Consider the following 23,089-nt stretch of genomic DNA (forward strand, 5'->3'; position numbering starts at 1 on the left):
TCAGTCAGTAAAGCTGAGCGGGTTTGTGAACACGTTGTGTTGTAACACGGGCGTGCTGTGCCAGTATCCATTTAGAGACAATGGATCACATGCCTCCATTGACCGTCTAGAGAGCCCTCCCACCGGGATCCCCCTATAGAGCGACACAGATCAGCCTCTGTAGGAGTACCATCACTCTGTAAATTCTGTCCTGTGATCTCTCACACACTGACCTTCTCCGGCTCCCTGTGTCTCAACAACTCTTTTTAAAAGAGTGGGATAAAAAAAGAGAGAAAGAAGTCAGGTCTGGTTCTGTGGCTCCAGATTGACTTCCTGGTCTCCACATGAGCCAGACAGATCTGACGGCCCACAACGCCCGTACAGCGGTCACCTCCCTCCCTCATCCGTACGCTTAACACGGTCTTTGTCTACCAACAATGCTGGGATTTGGGGCTGGTCCACCCGCTGGTGAGATACGATTACCTTTCTTCTCTGTCTCTTTCACCCCGCTAATGCCAATGTTTCATTCTCTGTTTGACTGGAAACTAGTCAGCGGAACTTTAGCCGTTAGCTACATTCTTAGGTCCGAACGTCCACGGATCACCCATGAAGCGCATGCAACGTTCCACTCAGCTCTTTTCTTTGACAGCTTCCAATATTTTCCAAATGTGAGACGTTTTTTGTAATAATGTATTTTTAGTTCTTGCGTCTGCGATGTTCACAGCTCATTAGCAGTGCTGAGGAGTCTTGCACCATGCGGTCAGCAGCACACCTCAGGGAATAGAGATGGACTGACAGGTAATGTTTTTTGTTGTTGATTACTAGAACTTTGACTTCTACTCTCCTGTTGTGTGTGTGTGAGTGTGTGTGTGTGTGTGTGTGTGTGTGTGTGTGTGTGTGTGTGTGTGTGTGTGTGTGAGTGCGTGCCGTGGGAATGTGTTGAGGCTCGTTTCCTCTGATTAGCTACTGTACTGTTCTGATGCTAATCTGGCCTCATTACATTTCCTCTGCTGCTATTTGGCTCACGGGCTCTCACTTTGTCTCCAAGGAAGTGTGTGTGCATGTCTATCAGTACACGGATGTGTGTGTGGCTTTCTGTGTGTGTGGCTGAGTGTTTTCCTGTCGTGGTACTGGTTGCGTGATTGGCTTTGTCCTTGTGATGGTTAGATATCCGTGTCATACCAACCCATGGAGATTGAGATGTTGGGAAAACACTAACTATACTGTATCTCTAAAGTCTAGACATTTATATCTAAAGGTATGCCCTCAGTACCCTGCCCTTTACCATTACTCACCAGTCTGGCTGGCCTTGTCTAGCTGAGGGATGTTGCCCCAGACAGCCCCAAACCCCCAGACATGACCAGACCTGCTCTCTATTTCTCTCTCTATATATATATATATATATATATTTCTCTCTCTCTATTTCTCTCTCTTTTTCTCTATCTCTCTCTCTCTCTCTCTCTCTCTCTCTCTCTCTGAGAGACACAATTTGTTGACATTTTAGTTAATATAGCTATGCACTTACAGCATAATAGAATGTGTGTGACATAAAAAGTGTGTATGTGGATGATGTCAGGTACAGGCTATTGTCTTCCAACCCATAATCTCTCTGTGGCTCCGCTCGTCCTCTGTGTTTATACTTAGTCCAGTAAAAGACGATACAGTTAAGAGGCATTCAACGCACACACACACACACACACACACACACACACACACACACACACACACACACACACACACACACACACACACACACACACACACACAGATAGTGTAAACTCTTCCTCCCTCTTGCTCTCTCTCCCACAGTCTCTTGCTGGCAGCTGTTTGTCTTTGATGTTTATTCACAGGAGTGTTGTTAAGAAGATCCTGGGAGTTGGGGCCTGCCTACCACTTTGTGCGAATTCCTCACTTCACCAAGGCAATTACAAAAATACTCAACAACTTAATGATTTAAAGTCCCCAGAAAGCGTTGCAGGCAGACTGCAAGGTTATGGCGCATTAAGTTAAAATCGAATAACTGTCTCTTAGATGACAGCAACTGCTCCTTTTCCTCTCAATTTGCCTGAAGGGCTTCGGTGAATAAAGTCTGTATTTTGTTTTTCTTCAGTGGCACCACAACCTGTAGAGGATCATTTCTGTTTGTTAGAGATAGGAGAACGAATAGATTGTTTTTGTGGAGACAGTCATGCCAACAGCCTTGTGATGGGCTGTGTAGGGGGGTATGTGGAGGGTGTGGGTGAGGAGGGAGGAGGGAGCAGGGTCCTCCACTCCCCCAGACATTGACCTGGCCTGGCTCCAATTTGGACTGGGGCTTGACCAAAAGGCTCTGGGTTGTGTTAGAAATTAGACACTGCGTCAGAGATTAAGCCCTGTGTGCAAACGTCCGAATTCAGACACACACACACACACACACACACACACGGACACGCACTCACACACACACACACACACACACACACACACACACACACACACACACACACACACACACACACGGACAAGCACACACACACACACACACACACACACACACACACATAAACCCACACCCTCAAGGCGCCAGTCTCTCTGTAAGGTCTGTGGGCTGTTCTGTTTCTGTCCCTGGCTTGGCAGATGGTATTCATTGAGTTGAATGAGGAGAGAAAAGGACTGATAAGTTTGACAGTGACTGTGGCACAGATTCTGAGGTGCGGTGTTCCCTAGACATCTGCATAGTTACCCCACTACTGTATGTTAATGGGGTGGGTGTGTGTGTGTGTGTGTGTGTGTGTGTGTGTGTGTGTGTGTGTGTGTGTGTGTGTGTGTGTGTGTGTCATGCAGTGTGTGTGTGTTGAGGGGCACAGGAGGCTGCTGGCGCCATAATAGGGGGAACAGGCTGATGGTAATGATCGTAGCGGAATCAGTGAAACGATATCAAATACATCAAACTCATCGTTTCCAGGTGTTTTGACGCCATTCCATTTGCTCCGTTCCGGCCATTACTATGAGCATTACTTTGAGCCTCTCGTGTTGAGAGGAGAGTACAGCCTAGGGCAGCACAGCAAGGGTGAAAAGATAATGTAGCATCAAAGCTCTTTCCAGCGCTACCTCCCTCTGTGACCCTCTCTCCCTCCCCTCTCTTTCTCTCTCTTTCTCCATCCCTTTCTGTTCCAGTTATTGCTATTCTATTTCTAACTGCATTGCCCCCACCCCCACACCACCACCTTCTCTCGGCTTGGTCAGGCCAAACTGTTCATTTTGCAGTAGCAGCAAAATCCACATCTCGAGGGGTCAGCAGTAGATTTGAGCAGCTTTAATAAACCTCTCTGTATTTATTAAGGCTGGCTTATTGTCTCAGTGGATGCTTTGTGTGCTCTAAGATCTGTTACCTTGCTTAAATAGAAATGCAAATCAGACAAGTTCAAGTGAAAAGACAAGCCAGATCCCAGGATTAAACTGTTCACCAGATTAGTGTTTGCTCAGTTTATATGAGCTACTGTATAACTCTTCAGAACAGGAACTCTTTAGACAGAATGAGTGTGTTCAAACTGTGTGTGTGTGTGTGTGTGTGTGTGTGTGTGTGTGTGTGTGTGTGTGTGTGTGTGTGTGTGTGTGTGTGTGTGTGTGTGTGTGTGTGTGTGTGTGTGCGCGTGTGTGTTTAGGGCTCTGACTGCTAAGTGACGTGTTTTCTTCTAGAAAGTAGTACAGCTTGCTGAGGGCCAAAAAAATTGACTTTAAAATCCTCTCTTAGACAATTCAAAAGTCTGGTGGTTGTGAGATAAACGGATCCCGTCTTGATGGAGAGAGAGATGGAAAGAATCACCCGCAGCACTAGAAAGCAAATATCACTGGCTCCAAATGAAGAACACGGCTACATTTCACTGACTGTACTTTTGTGCTAGGGAGCGTTTTATTGGGTTGAAATTTAATCTCCCTTCTCTCGTACACTAATAGAAAGAAAGGTGCTATCTAGAACCTACAAGGGTTATTCGGCTGTCCCCATAGGAGAACCCTTTTTGGTTCCAGGTAGAACCCTTTACACAGACGGTTCTACCTGGAACCCAAAAGGGTTCTACCTGGAACCAAAAAGGGTTCTCCTATGGGGACAGATGAAGATTCCTTTTGGAACCCTTTTTTTCGAAGAGCGTATCATCTGTGGGTTTCTTCTGACAGAAAACATCTCTAGATTGTAAAATGTAAACGTGATTGTGTGCTGCAAAATGATGTCATGACAGGTTTCAAGTTATGGACGATCACAAAAAACCGAAGAAGTACAAAACAGTGGTGTAATGATGCCTTGGCATACAAGTAAATACCTGGGTCAAAAGTAGTGCACTATACAGGGATTATCGTGCCGTTTAGAACACAGAGTTAGTGTCTGTAACCTGGCCCCTACCTGTGTCTCTTTCCCACACCCCTCTGCTGGTAATGACCTGAGGGTGTGTTTTCACGGCCCCCGAAAGGGTCAGATGGCTATCCGCGTGTGTGCTTTCACTGCAAGGGTTAACGATGGTTATCAGCTCCCAGTCCACCCCAGACTCCATGTCCAAAAACACTCTGAAGTATTAGGATGGGAAGATGATACTCTTTTATGATACTCATAAACGGGTTTGCGTGGGATTATTAAGTTATTGTGTGTGATTTATTTTTATTTTTATCGGGTGTGTGTTTTTGTTGGTTTAGGATATGTGGGGTTTTATACACTGTGTCCAGTGATAGGGTAGTTGGAGTGTGCATGCCTGCCAGCCCCTAGCAATCTCCCTAGTCAATACTCCTCTTATCCTCCGCCTAGATAAAGGCTCCATTTTCTCCCTGTTAGTGTGTGTATGTAATGTGTATATATATTGTGTGTGTGTGTGTGTGTGTGTGTGTGTGTGTGTGAGAGAGAGCTCGCTGGCTATGGGGCATTGTCTGATAGGACTCGCTTGCAGACAGAGTGTCTGGTCTGTCTATGAGGATGGTGTTGAGGGATGTGTGTGTGTGCGCGTTATCTGTGACAGATAGTAGACGTGAGCAGACAGGGCGTCGCGTCTGTCGTCGTTCCCTAGTGCTGGCTTCAGGCGAAATATCTCTGTCTCTCTCTGTGCGTGTGTGAGAAACGAAGAGGAGTGGTCTCTGTGAGCTCACTTTCGGTGGCACCCAATCAGAGCAAGACTACGCATCTGTGCCAGCATCCATCCTTGCACATATGCCCGTCCATGTATGTCTGCTGTCAGGACTCTTCCTCAGTAGCGCCATGGAGAGGTTGAAGCCGAGGTTGGGTTAGGTTGGGTGTGTGTGTCTGTCGGGTTGGGGGTCACAGACAGGTGAGGGGGGACCTGGGGGACATCTCCTGCTGCCTGGGCTCCAGTCCCTCCTGTCCCAGCCCTGCCAGTGACATGATCCCTCCCTCCCGCCTGCCAGAATGAGTGGAATCGTGTCAAATACATCAAACATGTGGTTCTCGTGTGTTTGATGCCATTCCATTTGCTCCGTTCCAGCCATTATTATGAGCCGTCCTCCCCTCCGCAGCCTCCACTGTTGTCCACATAGTGCTGTGTTAGGGTTGTGGTGATGTACTGCGTGTTGTCCTCTGATAGATGGTGTAAATACGGTGCTAGCGAGCGTCTTAACGCTGGAGCCTCTTCTCTGGCGACACGATGAATGGCCTCTCTCTGCTGTCAGCTTTATTGCTCGTTTAGCACTTTGTGCGTGCTCTCCCCTTGTCTCTCTCTCTCTCTCTCTCTCTCTCTCTCTCTCTCTCTCTCTCTCTCTCTCTCTCTCTCTCTCTCTCGCCCTCATCCTCAGAGTGGTTTTTGATGATGACAGAGCAGTGCGTTATGGGTTGTGCCGGAGGTGGGAAGAGGAAGGTATTGGATGTGCCACAGTGCTGGACTGGAGGAGCTCACAGTGCCGGGGGGGGGGGGAAGAGAGATGGTGTGTTCCTACACTGTGTTCGTGTTTACTGTGGGTGTGGATGCTACTGTTTGTCATAGCTGCTAGGACCTCACCTCACTAGAGAACCTCTCATGCACTGGCTTACAGTTTAGGGTCCTTATTCCTTCCGTTTCAAGAGCGGGAGAATGATCCTGCCTTCCACCCACTCACTACTCCCAGCCCCGGGGGATGGAAACGTTGACATGTTCTAAGAACATCTCTCTCGGTGGACTGTGTGGTCAGAACATATTAGAATATATCTATTTTTTCAGCCTGCTCATAGTGTATTATCTCCACCCTCTCTCTCTCTCTCCCTGTGTTTCTCCCAGTGAGCCAGGCATGGTGGGTTAAACCCCGCCAGCAATAGCCAAGCTGTATTAATTAAGAGCGACCTCTCACTTGTTTCTGAAGTCAGCTGGGTTCCTTTAGCCCTCGGCATTGATCCCTCCTGCCTCCTACTGGGGATAAAGACTTATTAGGGCAGAGAATCAGAGAATAGAGTGAGAATGAATCTCCTCTTCCCTCTTATTCTCTTTGTGTGTGTGTGTGTGTGTGTGTGTGTGTGTGTGTGTGTGTGTGTGTGTGTGTGTGTGTCGTTGCGTTGCGTGCTTCGGCAGATAATTTTTTTTGGGGGGGGGGGTTTAATGGGATATGATACAAGGATTATGAGCCGGGGGGTTATGCACGATGTGATAGGAGGATGAGATAGGATTGGGAGGGAGGGAGTGTTACTGGGGCAGGGGGAACTCTGAAAGGGCATGTGGGGTGACCCGCACACACACACCCAAAACTCCTCCTTAACTCTTACATCTAGACGTTCCGCTAGCGGAACACCACTCCAATATCCAATGATTGGGCGTGGCGCGAAATACAAACTCCTCGAAAATCCGAAAACTTCAATTTTTCAAACATATGACTATTTTACACCATTTTAAAGACAAGACTCTCCTTTATCTAACCACACTGTCTGATTTCAAAAAGGCTTTACAACGAAAGCAAAACATTCGATTATGTCAGCAGAGTACCCAGCCAGAAATAATCAGACACCCATTTTTCAAGCTAGCATATAATGTCACAAAAACCAAAACCACAGCTAAATGCAGCACTAACCTTTGATGATCTTCATCAGATGACACTCCTAGGACATTATGTTATACAATACATGCATGTTTTGTTAAATCAAGTACATATTTATATCAAAAAACAGCTTTTTACATTAGCATGTGACGTTCAGAACTAGCATTCCCACCGAACACTTCCGGTGAATTTACTAAATTACTCACGATAAACGTTCACAAAAAACATAACAATTATTTTAGGAATTATAGATACAGAACTCCTTTATGCAATCGCGGTGTCCGATTTTAAAATAGCTTTTCGGTGAAAGCACATTTTGCAATATTCTGAGTAGATAGCTCGCCATCACGGGCTAGCTAATTTGACACCCGCCAAGTTTGGTACTCACCAAACTCAGATTTACTATAAGAAAAATTGGATTACCTTTGCTGTTCTTCGTCAGAATGCACTCCCAGGACTTCTACTTCAATAACAAATGTTGGTTTGGTTGCAAATAATCCATAGTTATATCCAAATAGTGGCGTTTTGTTCGTGCGTTCAAGACACTATCCGAAGGGTAACGAAGGGTGACGCGCGGACGCGTATTGTGACAAAAAATTTCAAAATATTCCATTACCGTACTTCGAAGCATGTCAAACGCTGTTTAAAATCAATTTTTATGCGATTTTTCTCGTAAAATAGCGATAATATTCCGACCGAGAAACCCTGTTTTCATTCAAAGACTCAAAATCTAAAATGGACTCTTCTCGTGCACGCGCACGCCCGTCTCATTGTTCTCAGATCGACCACTTACCAAATGCGCTACTGTTTTTCAGCCAGAGACTGCAAAGTCATCATTCAACGTTCTGGCGCCTTCTGAGAGCCTATGGGAGCCTTAGAAAATGTCACGTTACAGCAGAGATCCTTTGTTTTGGATAGAGATGACAAAGAAGGCCAAGAAATGGTCAGGCAGGGTACTTCCTGTACAGAATCTTCTCAGGTTTTGGCCTGCCATTTGAGTTCTGTTATACTCACAGACACCATTCAAACAGTTTTAGAAACTTTGGAGTGTTTTCTATTCAAAGCTACTAATTATATGCATATTCTAGTTTCTGGGCAGGAGTAATAACCAGATTAAATCGGGTACGTTTTTTATCCGGCTGTGAAAATACTGCCCCCTATCCATAACAAGTTAATGGTACTACGACAAAACACAAAGTATTTGATTTCTGGCGTGAAGTTGGGTTTTGAGGAGCTGTGTAAGTGTAAGCTACAGGGTAAACTTTGCGGCGTCCTACATCCTGAGTCCGTCAGATACACTGTGAGACGACACACTCGCACACGTCCACACAATATCAGTTGACTCAGCAGTAGGGGTGGCAGGAGCCATTATTGACTCTCTGCAGCCAGCCAGAGAAATGGGGGAAATTCAATCAACCAGCTGAGACATCTTTCTTCACTTTATGTCTGATTTTTGTCCTTTTTGTCTAGTTTATTTGGATAGGGACAAGTACAAACACATTGACACATTGAACAAACAATCGTCCGACGCATTGCACTGGTGTTTCTAGCGCACGCTAATTTTCCCACACCCGTCTCTAGATGAAAACAAAAAGAAAGAAAGAAAGAAAGAAATACATAATCAAAAACAAATCACACCAAATAACGTCTGGACATTACCATAATTATATCCGCAAAGACGTCATTGTCTTTTCTTTCCATGTTCCCCCTTTCTCTCTGTCCTCATCGCGCTTTATCGGTGTCCAGGTCAGCGCTGCGACTGCAGGTAATTCTCTCTGTGCTGACAGTGGAGACAAAAAGCTCCAGGCCGACAGAAAACTCCCTGTCACGAAAGCGCCATCAAACGTCCTTCGCCACAAAATGGCCAAGTGGACGACATGCGGAACAAAAGGGTGGAATGCACCTTGCCCTCTCTCTTTTTCCCTTTCTCTCATCCTTCCCCACTGTCGTTCGAAATGCAGTCCTAGGCTGCTTGTATTCCCCTCAACCTTGTCCTTGTCCCTGAACCCTTTGGCACAGCGAGCAGTCTTTTATTTGACTTTCTGTTGTTTGCCTGTCTGCCTGTTTTGTCTCCCTGGGTTCCATTTTCAAGTTATTGTTCAGTCAAACCAATAGTTGATACCATAAAATGGAGTCTATATTTTTTTGAAACATTTCTCTGTGGAAAGTGCTTTGCATTGCCAATTCCCTGGCTCCTGTCGAATGAGCAGCAAGCCTAACTTATACCGTGCTCCCGTTTCTCCGTCGATATCATACCAGAGCGTAAAATGCTAGTTTAATAAACTGCTGTGCATTCATCGATTCTCACTTCTACATCCACCTTTCATTGGCTCTCTGGATCCCAAGGGGGGCAGGCTGGCTTTGTGATTGAATTGGACACTGAATCCTACAATGACCTCCAGACTCGCAGCCACTGGCAGTTCTATTACACATGTTGAAAACGGGCAGCGTTCAATTCCAAATAGAGTGAGGCAATTGATTCTTGATCAATGATAAATGATTCTAATCTTGCATAGGCGGGGGATCAATTGTGTTAATGTCCCGTGATTGGCTAAACTTAATTAGCGCAGGTCCCGGGCCACGGTTGATCTGGTGGTCTGCTTTTGGCACGGGGTCATTATGTGACCCCGTGCTCATTTCAGATCGACCATAGTTTCTCTTCGAATAACGGTCCCAGGACAATGTCAAGACCAGCCATTCGATGTCAAGTCTCTGTCATGTCCTCATGTCAATCGTTTTAGCCAGCCTTGTATCAACACACGGATCCATTCCCCAGACGGTCACATGGTATGAATGTCCTTTTTCCGCTTCCCTGTTTTTAAAGACAGTTGAAGGTGTACGTGTCAGACTCAACGGAGGAAAAGAAGAATGAAACGAGCACTGAAACCTGGTGTGGCATTTCGTTAGCCATTACTGTGACAGAGCTGCCTATTGAACCCCAAGGAGCACCTCTCTTCCTTTTTTATCCTCCTTCTCTCCATCTTTGTTTTCTCTGTCCTTTTTCCTGCCCACATCCTCCCCTGACCTCATCCCTTCTTCACAGCAGTCTGTCTGTCTCATTAAGTGAGGGGAGAGATGGAGGGAGTAGACGGGAGGTGGCGTTCCCTGGGCCTTTTCCCAGGTCTCTTCCCAGGGGTCTGTTTGTGGAGTCAAATAATAATTGGTGTGTGTTTATGTGTGTGTGTGAGTGTGAGTGCGTGTGTGAGTGCGTGTGTGGACAAGGAGTAATATTGGTAGTCTGAAGAAACTGCACAGAGTCTGAAGAAAGCTCATATATATGTCTGTCTGTCTGTCTGTCTGTCTGTCTGTCTGTCTGTCTGTCTGTCTGTCTGTCTGTCTGTCTGTCTGTCTGTCTGTCTGTCTGTCTGTCTGTCTGTCTGTCTGTCTGTCTGTCTGTCTGTCTGTCTGTACCTGTCTTTTCCTCCATCTTTTCTCCCTCATTTAATGTAACATTCATTGGTATTTTTACTGGTTGATCCTCCCTCTTGGCTGGTACCCCCTCTACCATCTTGTGTACCAGCTGCTTGTTGCCCCCTGTGTGTTAGACAGCCGTCTGCTCCGTGGGGAGGATGCCACCCCAGCATGCAAAGCCTCTCTCCTGGTGAATGGCTGTCACATGATGCCCTCAGATTGTGGAGGGTGAGGATGACTCATTATTATAAAGGTCCCATTTATAGAATAGACTTGAGTGACATAGAGGTAAAAACAGAGATAGACATACTGTATAATCAATGGTGAAAGGAGAGCGATGGGTGACATTGACGTGTGGGTGGAAGAGGAAGTCAGAACGAGAGAGAACATGAAGCTCTTGGGTCTTTTTCGTCGCCCCCTAAATGGATGCCGTCCTCTCCAAGTTGAAGCTGTTGAACACCACAGAGCAAATCTGTCAAGCTCACAGAGCCGAAGTTATTAACCCTATGAAGACGTGCGCACGTACACACACACACACACACACACACACACACACACACACACACACACACACACACACGCACACACACACACACACACAGCCACACTCATAGCATTACACTGTAGTCGATCTGCTCTCTCTCCTTCCCTTCCCCACCTGATCGATGGCTGGAATGCTCCATTCTTTTCACCTCACTAACCTCTCCAAGGGAATGGAAGTGAAGTGGCTCATGAAATTGACCTGACACTGACAATCAACCCCTTTTTTCTGTCGCACTCTCTTTTTTTTTGGCCCTCCCTCCCTCCCTCCCTAACCCCCTTCCTCCTTCCCTCCCTCCCTCCCTCCCTCCCTCCCTCCCTCCCTCCCTCCCTCCCTCCCTCCCTCCCTCCCTCCCTCCCTCCCTCCCTCCCTCCCTCCCTCCCAGAGAGAAGATGACATATCTGGATCTGTCTTGCGCCTAATGTAGCATGATCTAATTCAGCTGAGATGGGCACACCTGGCATTAGATTAACCTGCCCTGGGCACACCTGGTGCTCTGGGGATTTGATTAGGCTGAGATGGGCACAGCTGAGAGAGGGGATACGGGGGATTGGATTCACCAGACAGCAGTTCCAACTGGTACACATTGCAGAGAGAGCTGCTGCGCTGCTCTACAGCTCAGCTGTTAACTCATATACACACACACACACACACACACACACACACATGCATGCTCACATGTACACACGGAGGCACACACACAGAAGGTCTGTCTGTTGGAGTACAGATGCTGAGGCGTCTGTCTGTAACTACAACCAATGTCATGATGATGGTGTAGTCACTCCCTTTTCCACATTAGCTTACATTCTGTATCCTGCTACTAACTCCCCCTATTCCGCTCGACTCCAGTTAGCCAAGGCTCTCTAACACAATCTGCCTCTTAGCCTCAAGCTATCTCAGGATTTACCACAATAAACATGCCCTCGCTCATAAGAACTCAAACTGACACAGGCCTCTTTGCCTAGACACATTTAGCCTCCAGCAAACACAAACTTCCTGCATTCTCTCCTCCTCCTGCCAGCTAATCAGCTCTCCTGCATTCTCTGCCCTGCCTAAGACTCCCGTTGCCTGAATACAGATGTCAGATATGTGCAGTGTCTATTACTTGACTGTAGACTCCAGTGAGTTTCTTGTATAATATTCAACCAGTGTGTGACCTTTTATCCATGCCAGCCCCGGCAAACGATTGGCTGCGAGTGATTCAGCACTGTATGCTGATAGGCTCGTTGTATGGTGATAGGAGCACCGATATGTGTTTCACCAGAGAGGATTGCGGCAAAGCGAGAGGAATAACTGGGCCCAAAATCTATCTTCTCCTGCAGGTGGCGTTTTTTTTGTTCTTCGTTTCCCCGCTCACCAAACGAGGTGTTTTTGTATGGAGGTCAATGAGAGTGTAGTATTTGTTTAGCAAAAAAAAATTAATGAATAGCTTATTTGCTACGTGTGGCTTATTTGATCGAACGGAAGTTGTGTAATGCTTGGGTTTTTACGAGTGTACTGATAGAAGTAGGACAGGTGACTTTGAAAAAGAAAACCACTTTATATCGAAGTTGTGCCTGTTGCTCACACGGGTATCTGCCGTCTCATTGGCTAGAATGGTCCACCTGCCTCCTCCCGACTGCCTTCCATTTTTGAAGACATTTTATTTTCATTGTTAGAGCAGCCTCTTGAGTGTCTGGTCAATATATGCATAATGGATGATCTGTGGTTTAACACACCTCCCTGCCTCTAGCTACCACACCTCCCTCACACCTCAACAGGTCAGGAGGTCCATGTAGCTGCTGGCTCTCTGTGTGTGTGTGTGTGGTTCAATCCATCTTCCAGCAACAGGGCAGAGTGGGATCCGTATCGAACTCTGACATCGACAATACAATGCAGAGAGGAGCGAGGGAGCAGGTAGGGTCAGTCATCAGGCGAGAAGTGAAGAGAGGAAAGTGCCTTTCAAGACAGCCATACGGTAGAGTTGGCCTCGTTGTTCCCTCAAAGCTGCACTCGGGCGGCACAGCTCCCTCGGGACTGCCTCGCAGAAGACATTTCAGCCCGCGCAGAGACGCATCAGATTGAACTTCTCTCACGTTTCTAGTTTTCCCCTTTAGTTAACGCTACTGTGCGAATTGTGCTCGAATCAACGCCACTTTCAATGCAACATCCTGAAACAAAACGAACTATGCAAGAGATTTTCTTGTAGGAAGAGCACATTGGAGTAGGATTCTGTTGCATTTAAAGGCATGACTCGGGCCCATACTGAGCTGGACTGTGTTTACAGCGTGAGTAGAAGCGCTTGTTTTGAGATCAAAGCGAGAGCTGCATGTAGCCACCTGTGCACATTTGTTCATATTCTTTGCTAGTTAGAGAGGTATTATCCCAGTTATAGCTCATTTCTAGTCAATAATGGGGGAGTGGTTGCTTCCTATAAGAGCACAAAACGTGTGCATTTCTAGCCATGTTTGAAAGCAAGTCAGGTGAAGAGCTTTTTAACCTCTATGGGCTAGGTGGGACGCTTGCGTCCCACCTACTCAACAGCCAGTGTAATCCCGTGGCGCGATATTCAAATACCTCAAAAATGCAAAAACTTCAATTTTTCAAACATATGACTATTTTACACCATTTTAAAGACAAGACTCTCATTAATCTAACCACACTGTCCGATTTCAAAAAGGCTTTACAACGAAAGCAAAACATTAGATTATGTCAGCAGAGTACCCAGCCAGAAATAATCAGACACCCATTTTCAAGCTAGCATATAATGTCACATAAACCCAAACCACAGCTAAATGCAGCACTAACCTTTGATGATCTTCATCAGATGACAACCCTAGGACATTATGTTATACAATACATGCATGTTTTGTTCAATCAACCAGCTTTTTACATTAGCATGTGACTAGCATGTGACTAGCATTCTCACTGAACACTGCTGGTGAATTGACTAAATTACTCACGATAAACGTTCACAAAAAACATAACAATTATTTTAAGAATTATAGATACAGAACTCCTCTATGCACTCGATATGTCCGATTTTAAAATAGCTTTTCGGTGAAAGCACATTTTGCAATATTCTCAGTAGATAGCCCGGCATCACAGGGCTAGCTATTTAGACACCCAGCAAGTTTAGCACTCACCAAAGTCAGATTTACTATAAGAAAAATGTTATTACCTTTGCTGTTCTTCGTCAGAATGCACTTCCAGGACTTCTACTAAAATAACAAATGTTGGTTTGGTCCCAAATAATCCATTGTTATATCCAAATAGCGGCGTTTTGTTCGTGCGTCCAAGACACTATCCGAAAGGGTAAATAAGGGTGACGAGCATGGCGCATTTCGTGACAAAAAATGTCTAAATATTCCATTATCGTACTTCGAAGCATGTCAACCGCTGTTTAAAATCAATTTTTATGACATTTTTCTTGTAAAAAAGCGATAATATTCTGTCCGGGAATCTGCGTTTAGGTAAAAAGAGGAAAGAAAATAAAGCACGGGGTTGACTCGTGCACGCGCCTAAGCCCATAGTACTCTGATCGGCCACTTGCCAAACGCGATAATGTGTTTCAGCCAGAGGCTGCCTTGATATCATTCAGCTTTTTCCCGGGCTCTGAGAGCCTATGGGAGCCGTAGGAAGTGTCACGTTATAGCAAAGATCCTCAGTCTTCAATAAAAAGAGCCAAGATGAACAACAACTTGTCAGACAGGCCACTTCCTGCATGGAATCTTCTCAGGTTTTGGCCTGCCATATGAGTTCTGTTATACTCACAGACACCATTCAAACAGTTTTAGAAACTTTAGGGTGTTTTCTATCCAAAGCCAATAATTATATGCATATTCTAGTTACTGGGCAGGAGTAGTAACCAGATTAAATCGGGTACGTTTTTTATCCGGCCGTGTCAATACTGCCCCCTAGCCCTAACAGGTTAAAGGGGCGGTTCTATTTTGAGACAGGCTTGAATAAGTTAAGTAGCCAATAGGAAGAGGGCAGCATAATTTGTCTGATTCTCTGTTATAATGGTATGGGAATAATAATGAGTTGTATTTTGTAAAGTGGTTTCTTGCATCAAACAACACAACATTTTCAGTCACCTCCTTGTCTGAAGGACAAGTTGATAAACAGGTTAATGATAAGCCCTGCATGTTTTTTTCAAATGTCTCATGGAATGTAGGCCTACATTGAACACAACACATTGGCTGCTACTGTAGGTGGAATTATATAACAGCTATTTCCATGTTACGGGATGCATTTTCTCCGTTGTTTTTGATGGTACATTATGATCAAATAGCCACCGATAGCGTACTTGGCCACTGTTAGAACTGTAACTTAAAGCGTGTACAAACAGTGTTCACAGTAAACGTGCCAGAAGTTGCACCGAATTTTCACAATGTTCACATTTGCTTGTTTAGAAGACCTGAAATTTCAGCGACGGAATTTTTGTTGTTGTTGTGAACATTGGCTAGCCTCACCTTGGTTTTTTCAAAGATGACAATATTGGAGGGAAAAAAACGATCTAGTAAAACAACATTCACAGATCAGTCACGGTAGATTTTGCGTGACTGATGTGGACAAGTATTCCGTTGGCAACTAACTTCTGATATGATTTGCCCCTTTTTTAATGACTCGGTGATAGTGAATGAGATATGAGATCAAGCTCACAGACACAGTTCCCTGTTGTTATTCCGAGCATGGCATATCTCTGCTCTCTCTCTGTCAGGGAGGTTTACATTGTCTCCTCTCTTCTCCCGTAGCGCAGACAGGCCTTTTGGGGAGACATGTTTAGGTTCCCATGGTTACAGTGGATGTACTGAAAAGTGTTGTTTTTTTAACCCTCTGAAATGTGCATATTTTCCATAGCAACATTCTCCTTCTTAATTTGTAGTCCTGACACATTGTGCTTTATAGTCATTGGCATACACTGGAACTCCAGGTTCCTCTCTAAATGTGTGGCTGAGAGGAGCGGATGGGCTTTAAGAAGAGGTTTAGCAGCCAGCTGTGTGATCTAACTTGTCCTCTAAGGGAAGTAGAGAACAGACGACGCCCGAAAGGCCCTCCTCAAAGCCGCTTGTTATCGAGTCGCTCTGTTCCCAGAGACGGGCCTGTCTGCAGCCTTTTGTCTCAACCTACACTTACAGCCGGAGCAGGTGTTCCTGCCTCGCCTTCGTTAAAAACACTGTTACCCACGCCGTCTCACCTCACGTCCTTCTTTAACAAGCTGTTTGTTCCTGGTTCGCTGGGAGAGGAGCGAAGTGGGATTCACTAATCTCTGAATTCATTATCTGCCTATTACCATCCACAGCACCTTGGTCCCGACAGACACTCCTGTGTTCCCCTCTATCGTAAACACACGTTATGAAGTAGTGACTGACGATACTGTCTGTCTGTCTGTCTGTCTGTCCCTAGAATCCCACTCCCGGCTCTGTGCCGGCCTAGTGGCGATGCTCCATCGTGTAAAACAAGCAGAGTACAATGGAGCAGTTTCCTGTGCTGACACACGGCGTGATAAGGCTTTGTTTCTGTAGGGACAATGTGTTCTCCACACACTGAACGTATATCAATACTAATGTGTTGCTCGGTGATACATCACCCGCGGGCCGTTTACTGTCCGTCTCAGGGGGGAAAAGCTGCTGATGTGTATTGATCTTGAAAAAAAAGGTAAATCAGCACATCTCAATGATTATGGGGCGGAGGGGGTAGAGGAGGAACGGGGCCCTGGTGTTTCATTGTAAAGGCTAGCACAGAATCGGTAAGTGCAGGATCAGAATCAATGGCATGTCCTTTTTTTTTATGTTGGGTTTTGACAAGCTGATCCTCCGTTGTGTGCACTCTTTATTGATCTTCTTCGCACACCAGCCCACCTCTGGCTGCAGACAGCAATCCCTGTTGTCCAGGTTATTCATTGCTGACCATGGATGTTGTTTGTAATAGGTGAATATATCTGTAATACAGCATGTGTAATGTGTAGAGTTGTGCAATCCTCCTGATTCCGCAATCACCTCCGTACGTACACTATTGAAGCTCTGCTTAACTAAGCATCACCCTGGGAGTTATTTTTTATCTCACTGGGGTGCACGTTTGTCTCATTTGAATAGCTTTCATGGGATTTAATCGCTTTCCAATTGTGCTCCAAGATATAATGGCACATCAACTGTGTCTCAAGCACTCCCACTATGCTAACATTGAGCCAATCCCATCCACATAAGGATCCTCTGCTCAGCCGACATATATTCTTGTTCCCAGCCGTGTGTTTTTGCCAGGTACCACTTTCTTAGAATGCTGTTATGAGCCTGGCAAGCTAGGCCACCATGGTGACACCAGCAGTCCCAGAGGACCACAGTGGAGCCAGTCTGCAGATGTTTAGCTCTATATGTTGTGTGTGTGTGTCTATTCTGTCTGTAAGGTGTGTGTGTGTGTGTGTGTCTATTCTGTCTGTAAGGTGTGTGTGTGTGTGTGTGTGTCTATTCTGTCTGTAAGGTGTGTGTGTGTGTGTGTGTGTGTGTGTGTGTGTGTGTCTATTCTGTCTGTAAGGTGTGTGTGTGTGTGTGTCTATTCTGTCTGTAAGGTGTGTGTGTGTGTGTGTCTATTCTGTCTGTAAGGTGTGTGTGTGTGTGTGTGTGTGTGTGTGTGTGTGTGTGTGTGTGTGTGTGTGTGTATGTGTGTGTGTGTGTGTCTATTCTGTCTGTAAGGTGTGTGTGTGTGTGTGTGTGTGTGTTAGCCCCCTCCCCTGTGTGTGAGCCACTTCTCTAAACTAACAGTGCTGTGAGCGATTAGCCTGGCTCTGTCCTGGTTAATGAGGTCCTTGTTAAAGTTTAATGTCTCTGTTCCACCGTAGTCAGGGAGATTTAGCGCCAGTTCCTCAGGGAGAAGATGCACCACACTGATTTCTGCCCCCAGCGAGCAGAATAGTGATGCGATGCGTGGGTTGACTTATAACCCGCAGTCCCCGCGGTTATATCCGCTGGGCGGGTGTGTTTAGGATCATTAAATATTGTGTGGATGAAGGGTGGCGGGCCGGCGGGTTGAATCAAGACGAAACAAATCCATATATAATTATCGTGCGATGTATATCTATCTATAGGCTACACTGAGGTTTTTCTTTCATTATTTTAGGCGATCTGGCGTTAGCGCGTAAGCCTAAGCTTCAGGATCTAACTGTACGCGCGCCAAACAGCCTACACGGCAATCGCCAAACGCTTTTGGGAACGGGCAGAAAAAGTTAAATGTCGATCCACGGAGGCAAAAAGGACAATGTCCGAGTTTTAATTCAATAGAGAAAAGCTGTGAAAGGGATAGTTGAAAATGAAGAGAAGGGAGGGCCAGAAAAGTAAATGTTTGGGAAAGATTTGTTGAAGTGGTAAAAGAGGATAATGGCAGTGTTATGTGTGGTGATTGGGAGGTGTTCTACAAATTGACAGTCACAAGATGGGGACTTTGAATGGCACGACAAGGGAACTGTAGCCTGCTGATTGCTTAAATGGAAACTGTCTGGACACTGACTGTAGGTCTATAACCTCTCACAGCCGTAATATTAAGCATTTCTTGTAGTAAAATGATACACCAAATGTAGGCTAAATTACTATTCGGGAACAGGAGTGGAGAAATATGATTTCTTTCTTTCAGCATCTTGAGAGAATGTGAATGTGCAATTAGATGCCGTCTGTAGAGGTGCTGTCTTTATCAGCATCATAAAAGCTGATATTATTTCAACCACATAAAATATGAATCCAAGCCAAACTGAAATCTGATCAGAAACATGTTGGGTCATTTTCACAGCTTCTATTTCCTTACAACCGGTCAAACTGATGTCATTTTGACATTTTTTTTTTGCACAGAAAATCGTTTATTTTTAAAGTCTTTTGAGATGACAGAGAAATTTACCGACATCAACTAGATATACTCATTCATTCTATTGATTTATGGCATTATTCTATAATGACAGGAGAGAACCTGCATGTATGTCATTATAGACAGTTTGACTAAATAGCCTACCAAAATGTCGGAAATGATAAGCAGAAACGAAAAAAAAATCTAAGTCAGGCAAATAAAATCCTACGCCCCCTGTCAAATTGTATTTTCACCCAATCTGATTAGCCTACAGCGCATATTCGATATTAGCGAGTTAGGGTGGGGTACGGCCCTCGGATTTTCACTTTATCACATATAGTCGGTGTAGTTGCAGATGGGTTATTAGCAATTGCGGGTGGGTGCGGGCGAACAAACCGCTTACCCGCGCACCACAAGAGCAGAACACTGACGATGGCATCGTGGTCACAGGAGATACTCTGTCTGCCTGTCTGTCTCACTCTGCAATGCCCCCAATGGTGTTTGTGATGTGTCTGTGTGTGCATGCTTAAATTGCATCTCTACATGCGAGTGTGCAAGTGTGTCTTTTGAATGTCTGAATAGGGGCATTGATGCCATTGGAACTACAGTTCCCCCTCAACCCATCTCCCTCACTGTCGAGCTCTGCATATCACATGGCTGCTCTCAATACTGGGTCAAACAGTCTCCATGATGGATCATCTAACCAACCAACATTCTTTTGATTTCAGTTGTTATTGAAGTAGCTTTTGTGATTTTTCCGAAAAGCATTAGAAGCAATGACGAACAGCTGTCCGGCTGAACTAAAAAAAAAAACGGATGTTTTCTTCTTGCTTGACTGGGAAGGATGGCCTCCGGAAGAGCCTCTCTTTCCAAGCTCGTTCTAATGGTAGTTCCAGTAGCTCCGAGATAGAGGCTGCGCTGTACACTATACATAATGATGTGTCACAGAAGCCATGCTACCTACTTGCCCTCAATAATGGTGTCTGCCAAAGCAATGAATAATGGAGAATAATGTTTCGTGTGTCTGCAAGCCACTACCATTCTCTCCTGCCACTTTAATGAATAATAGATCCCCTGTTTCTTCTCCTCCTTCTCTCTTTCTTTAGGGACTGCAACGAAGGGATGATGGGGACAACGAGCTGCAATAGAGGAGTGAGGGCAGTCTGAGGGCAACAGGATCTGAAAAGGAAGATTTGGCTGATATAGAGGAGGGAGAAGGTAACCCCAGGACTTAAGAGAGAAAGAGGAGGGGAGGGGCGGGGGTTAGGTGCAGGGCTGGACTGCAGGACAGAAGGACTGGATGCTAGCCTCAGTAGGCCCCAGCAGGTCCCAGCTCCCACAGAGATGGCCTCCAACTTCAACGACATCGTCAAGCAGGGATACGTCCGCATGCGTAGCAGGAAACTGGGGGTGAGTTGGAGGCCTGAACTCGGGGTCTTTTGGGAGTCTCTGTCCTTTGCGAGGGGGTTGTGTGTGTGTGTGTGTGTGTGTGTGTGTGTGTGTGTGTGTGTGCTCGTGTGATTGTCTACTTGTGTATGCTTTTTCCATGTCTGCCCAAGGGAAAGATTAAGATCATTTCTTTAAACAAAACAAAAGATGATACAAAACAACTGTCTGTATCTCACGAAAGAGAAAATGAAAGAAGTTTTGGGGTTGATGTATTCATACATTTTCTCTTCACCTCTGCTTCAAGCCATGAATATGAACATGAGGTATGGTAATGAAGTATGCTAATGCTTATGAGTCAGAACTGAATGACGTACATCTGGTTGTTGGAATTAGTCTTTGGGGGATGAGTCAGATGAATTATATGTCAATGAACACAAATGAAATGTTTTAATTATACACTTATGAATATTAGTCAGTATGGCACAGACTGCCTGATTACATTTGACATTTTAGCCTCCAGTATTTCTACAGTCATCATAACGACATTCGAGAACAATTTATCTGCTTTAGTTGTATTGATTCTCCTTGAAGCCGTAGAGGATGTTCAGTGGTTTCAATAATGCCCCCCCCCCCCCCCCCCCCCCCCCCCCATTTTTCTTTTGGGATAAAATTCTTCTTAAATGGCTCGTTTTGGTTTCCCTCATTTCGCGGTACTGTTTTGCCCGTGTCGGCGTGAAGCCAGACGATGTCAAGTCCAGGCGTTATCGGAAGGAGACTGACACGTTGTGTGTCTGTGAAATAATGAACTGGCTTCAACCTGTTCTGTGAGAAAATGCCTTCATCAGACGAGGAAGGTATACTGTCTGGTGAGGACACCGCCTGGTAAAAGAAGGGTTAGATTTGTACGGCAGGGCTGTTCTCTGTGTGGCTAGTAGTTTGTGCAGTGGTAGTTTAATCCCGTGGCTGTGTTGCTGTGCTCAGGGGTAAAGACACAGGCTTAGTGTCAGTGTGATGTGGCCGTCCTCTGTGATGCGCAGACTCAGTTACAGACACGGTAGCTCTAAGGAGAGATTAACCATGTCTGTATCTCTCTACCTACCCAGAGGAGACAGTGGATTTACAGCTGTGCACCCCCTCTAGGCTGGATTTGATACGCTACACACACGCACGCACGCACGCACGCCACACACACACACACACACACACACACACACACACACACACACACACACACACACACACACACACACACACACACACACACACACACACACACACACACACACACACACAACACAGACACACTGGTTTCTCTCTCAGCTGGTTTTGGCCCAGTATCTCTTATTGTGGTGTGCATACATGTTGATCGTGACTTGGAGCCTTGTCGGTGTGTCCCAAAGAGACCATCAGGCTAACCCCTCTCTTCTGTCCCCTAACCATATCTACTGTTCTACCACCTCTTCCACCCACATAATCCCTTCTTCAGCATACCCCAGCCCTGCTAACCCTGTACAATGAACCGCGTCCGTCCCTCCAGCGCTTTCTATCTCTGTGTCGTGGCATGAAGTCTCATCTCTTCTGTGACTGTAATTATTACAGGAGGCAGGGTCTTGGGTTTCTGACCTCGGGAGAGCACCCCCACAGTAGTTAGGCTTGTCACTCTCTATGTCCTCCCTGCCTCGTTTTCTCTCTCTCTCTCCTTCGTGCCTCTGTGGCGGAGTCGCTAGGAAGTGTGCACTCAGCAGGATTGTGGTTACCATGGTAGCGTGGGGTTTGTGACACAGCTCCCCGGGGGAAGGCAAGCAGTGGATTACCTGAGTTTGGTTTTACACCCTCCTCTCTCTGTTCACTTTCTCTGTCTCTCTGTCTCTCTCGGATCTGTCTCTCGCTGTGTCTCTCTCTCTCTCTCTCTCTCTCTCTCTCTCTCTCTCTCTCTCTCTCTCTCTCCTCTCTCTCTCTCTCTCTCTGGAATCTTGTCACTGCATGTTTTTTTTCACGCCTTATTTTCTCCTTCATTTCTGCCTTTATCTCTTTTCTTTATTTTTTACCATTCATCATCTCCCTCTATGTTCTTCTCCATCTTGCTGCATCTCCAAGCAGTGAGCACACAAAGTGGAATCAGAGGCCTTCACTCCCCCCCCCAGCTGTTCTGTATTATGACTGCGCGGAATAGCAACACAATGTCATAAACTCCCGCTTATGTGGCGCTAATGCTATTTACAGCCGTATTCCTGCTCATCCTCCAGTTCTGCTATGTAACGTGTGAGTCCGCATTAGCGGTGGAAACAAAGCCTGTGTTCTGTTAGCTGTTTTAACGCTAGCTTCAGTGGACAGCCGGCCAACAACTCCGACGCCTGATTAAGGACTTCTAAGGACTATGGTCCAGTTGGTGCTCTGGCTTTCATCTCTGAAACAATTCCCTGATATTGTAGTTGTAGTTTATATTTTATTAAGCCTTGTGGTTTAGGGGGGGTAGAACATTCCTCTCTGTGTTTTCTGAGTGTACCTCTGTGTGTCAGTGAGAGGAGAGCATGGTAAAAGGCTGTGATTGACAGCTGATGGTCCTATAGGAGGTAGAGCTGGACCTGGGTGTGATAGTCCAGCCCCCAGAAGCTGTCTAATAGCTGTTTGCTGCAGCCAGTCTGCTTTCTGACTTTTTTTACGTCTTCCCACTACACTACTATCATATGTGCATACCAAAAAGCATGTAAGCATACCACATGCCTACACAGATTCAAGCTATGAAAATATACAGTACCAGTCAAAAGTTTGGACATACCTACTCATTCAAGGGTTTTTCTTTATTTTTTCTATTTTCTACATTGTAAAATAATAGTGAAGACATCAAAACTACGAAATAACAGAAATGGCATCATGTAGTAACCAAATATTTTATATTTGAGATTCTTCAAAGTAGCCACCCTTTGCCTTGATGAGAGCTTTGCACACTCTTGCCATTCTCTCAACCAGCTTCACCTGGAATGC

The 23,089-nt window shown here is 45.7% G+C and overlaps 1 protein-coding gene across 1 annotated transcript in view; it reads left to right on the forward strand.

Annotated features, from left to right (window-relative positions):
* LOC106587148 (docking protein 4) overlaps positions 1-23,089 on the forward strand; it is a 48,705-nt gene that overhangs the window by 11,450 nt on the left and 14,166 nt on the right. Inside the window, exon 2 of the mRNA XM_014175209.3 lies at positions 19,822-20,125. Coding sequence (XP_014030684.1) covers positions 20,060-20,125 — 66 coding nt within the window. The 5' untranslated portion in view covers positions 19,822-20,059. The remainder of the gene's footprint in view (positions 1-19,821; positions 20,126-23,089) is intronic.

Source organism: Salmo salar, chromosome 26 (assembly GCF_965601325.2).
Source record: "Salmo salar chromosome 26, fSalSal1, whole genome shotgun sequence".
NCBI lineage: Eukaryota > Metazoa > Chordata > Actinopteri > Salmoniformes > Salmonidae > Salmo > Salmo salar.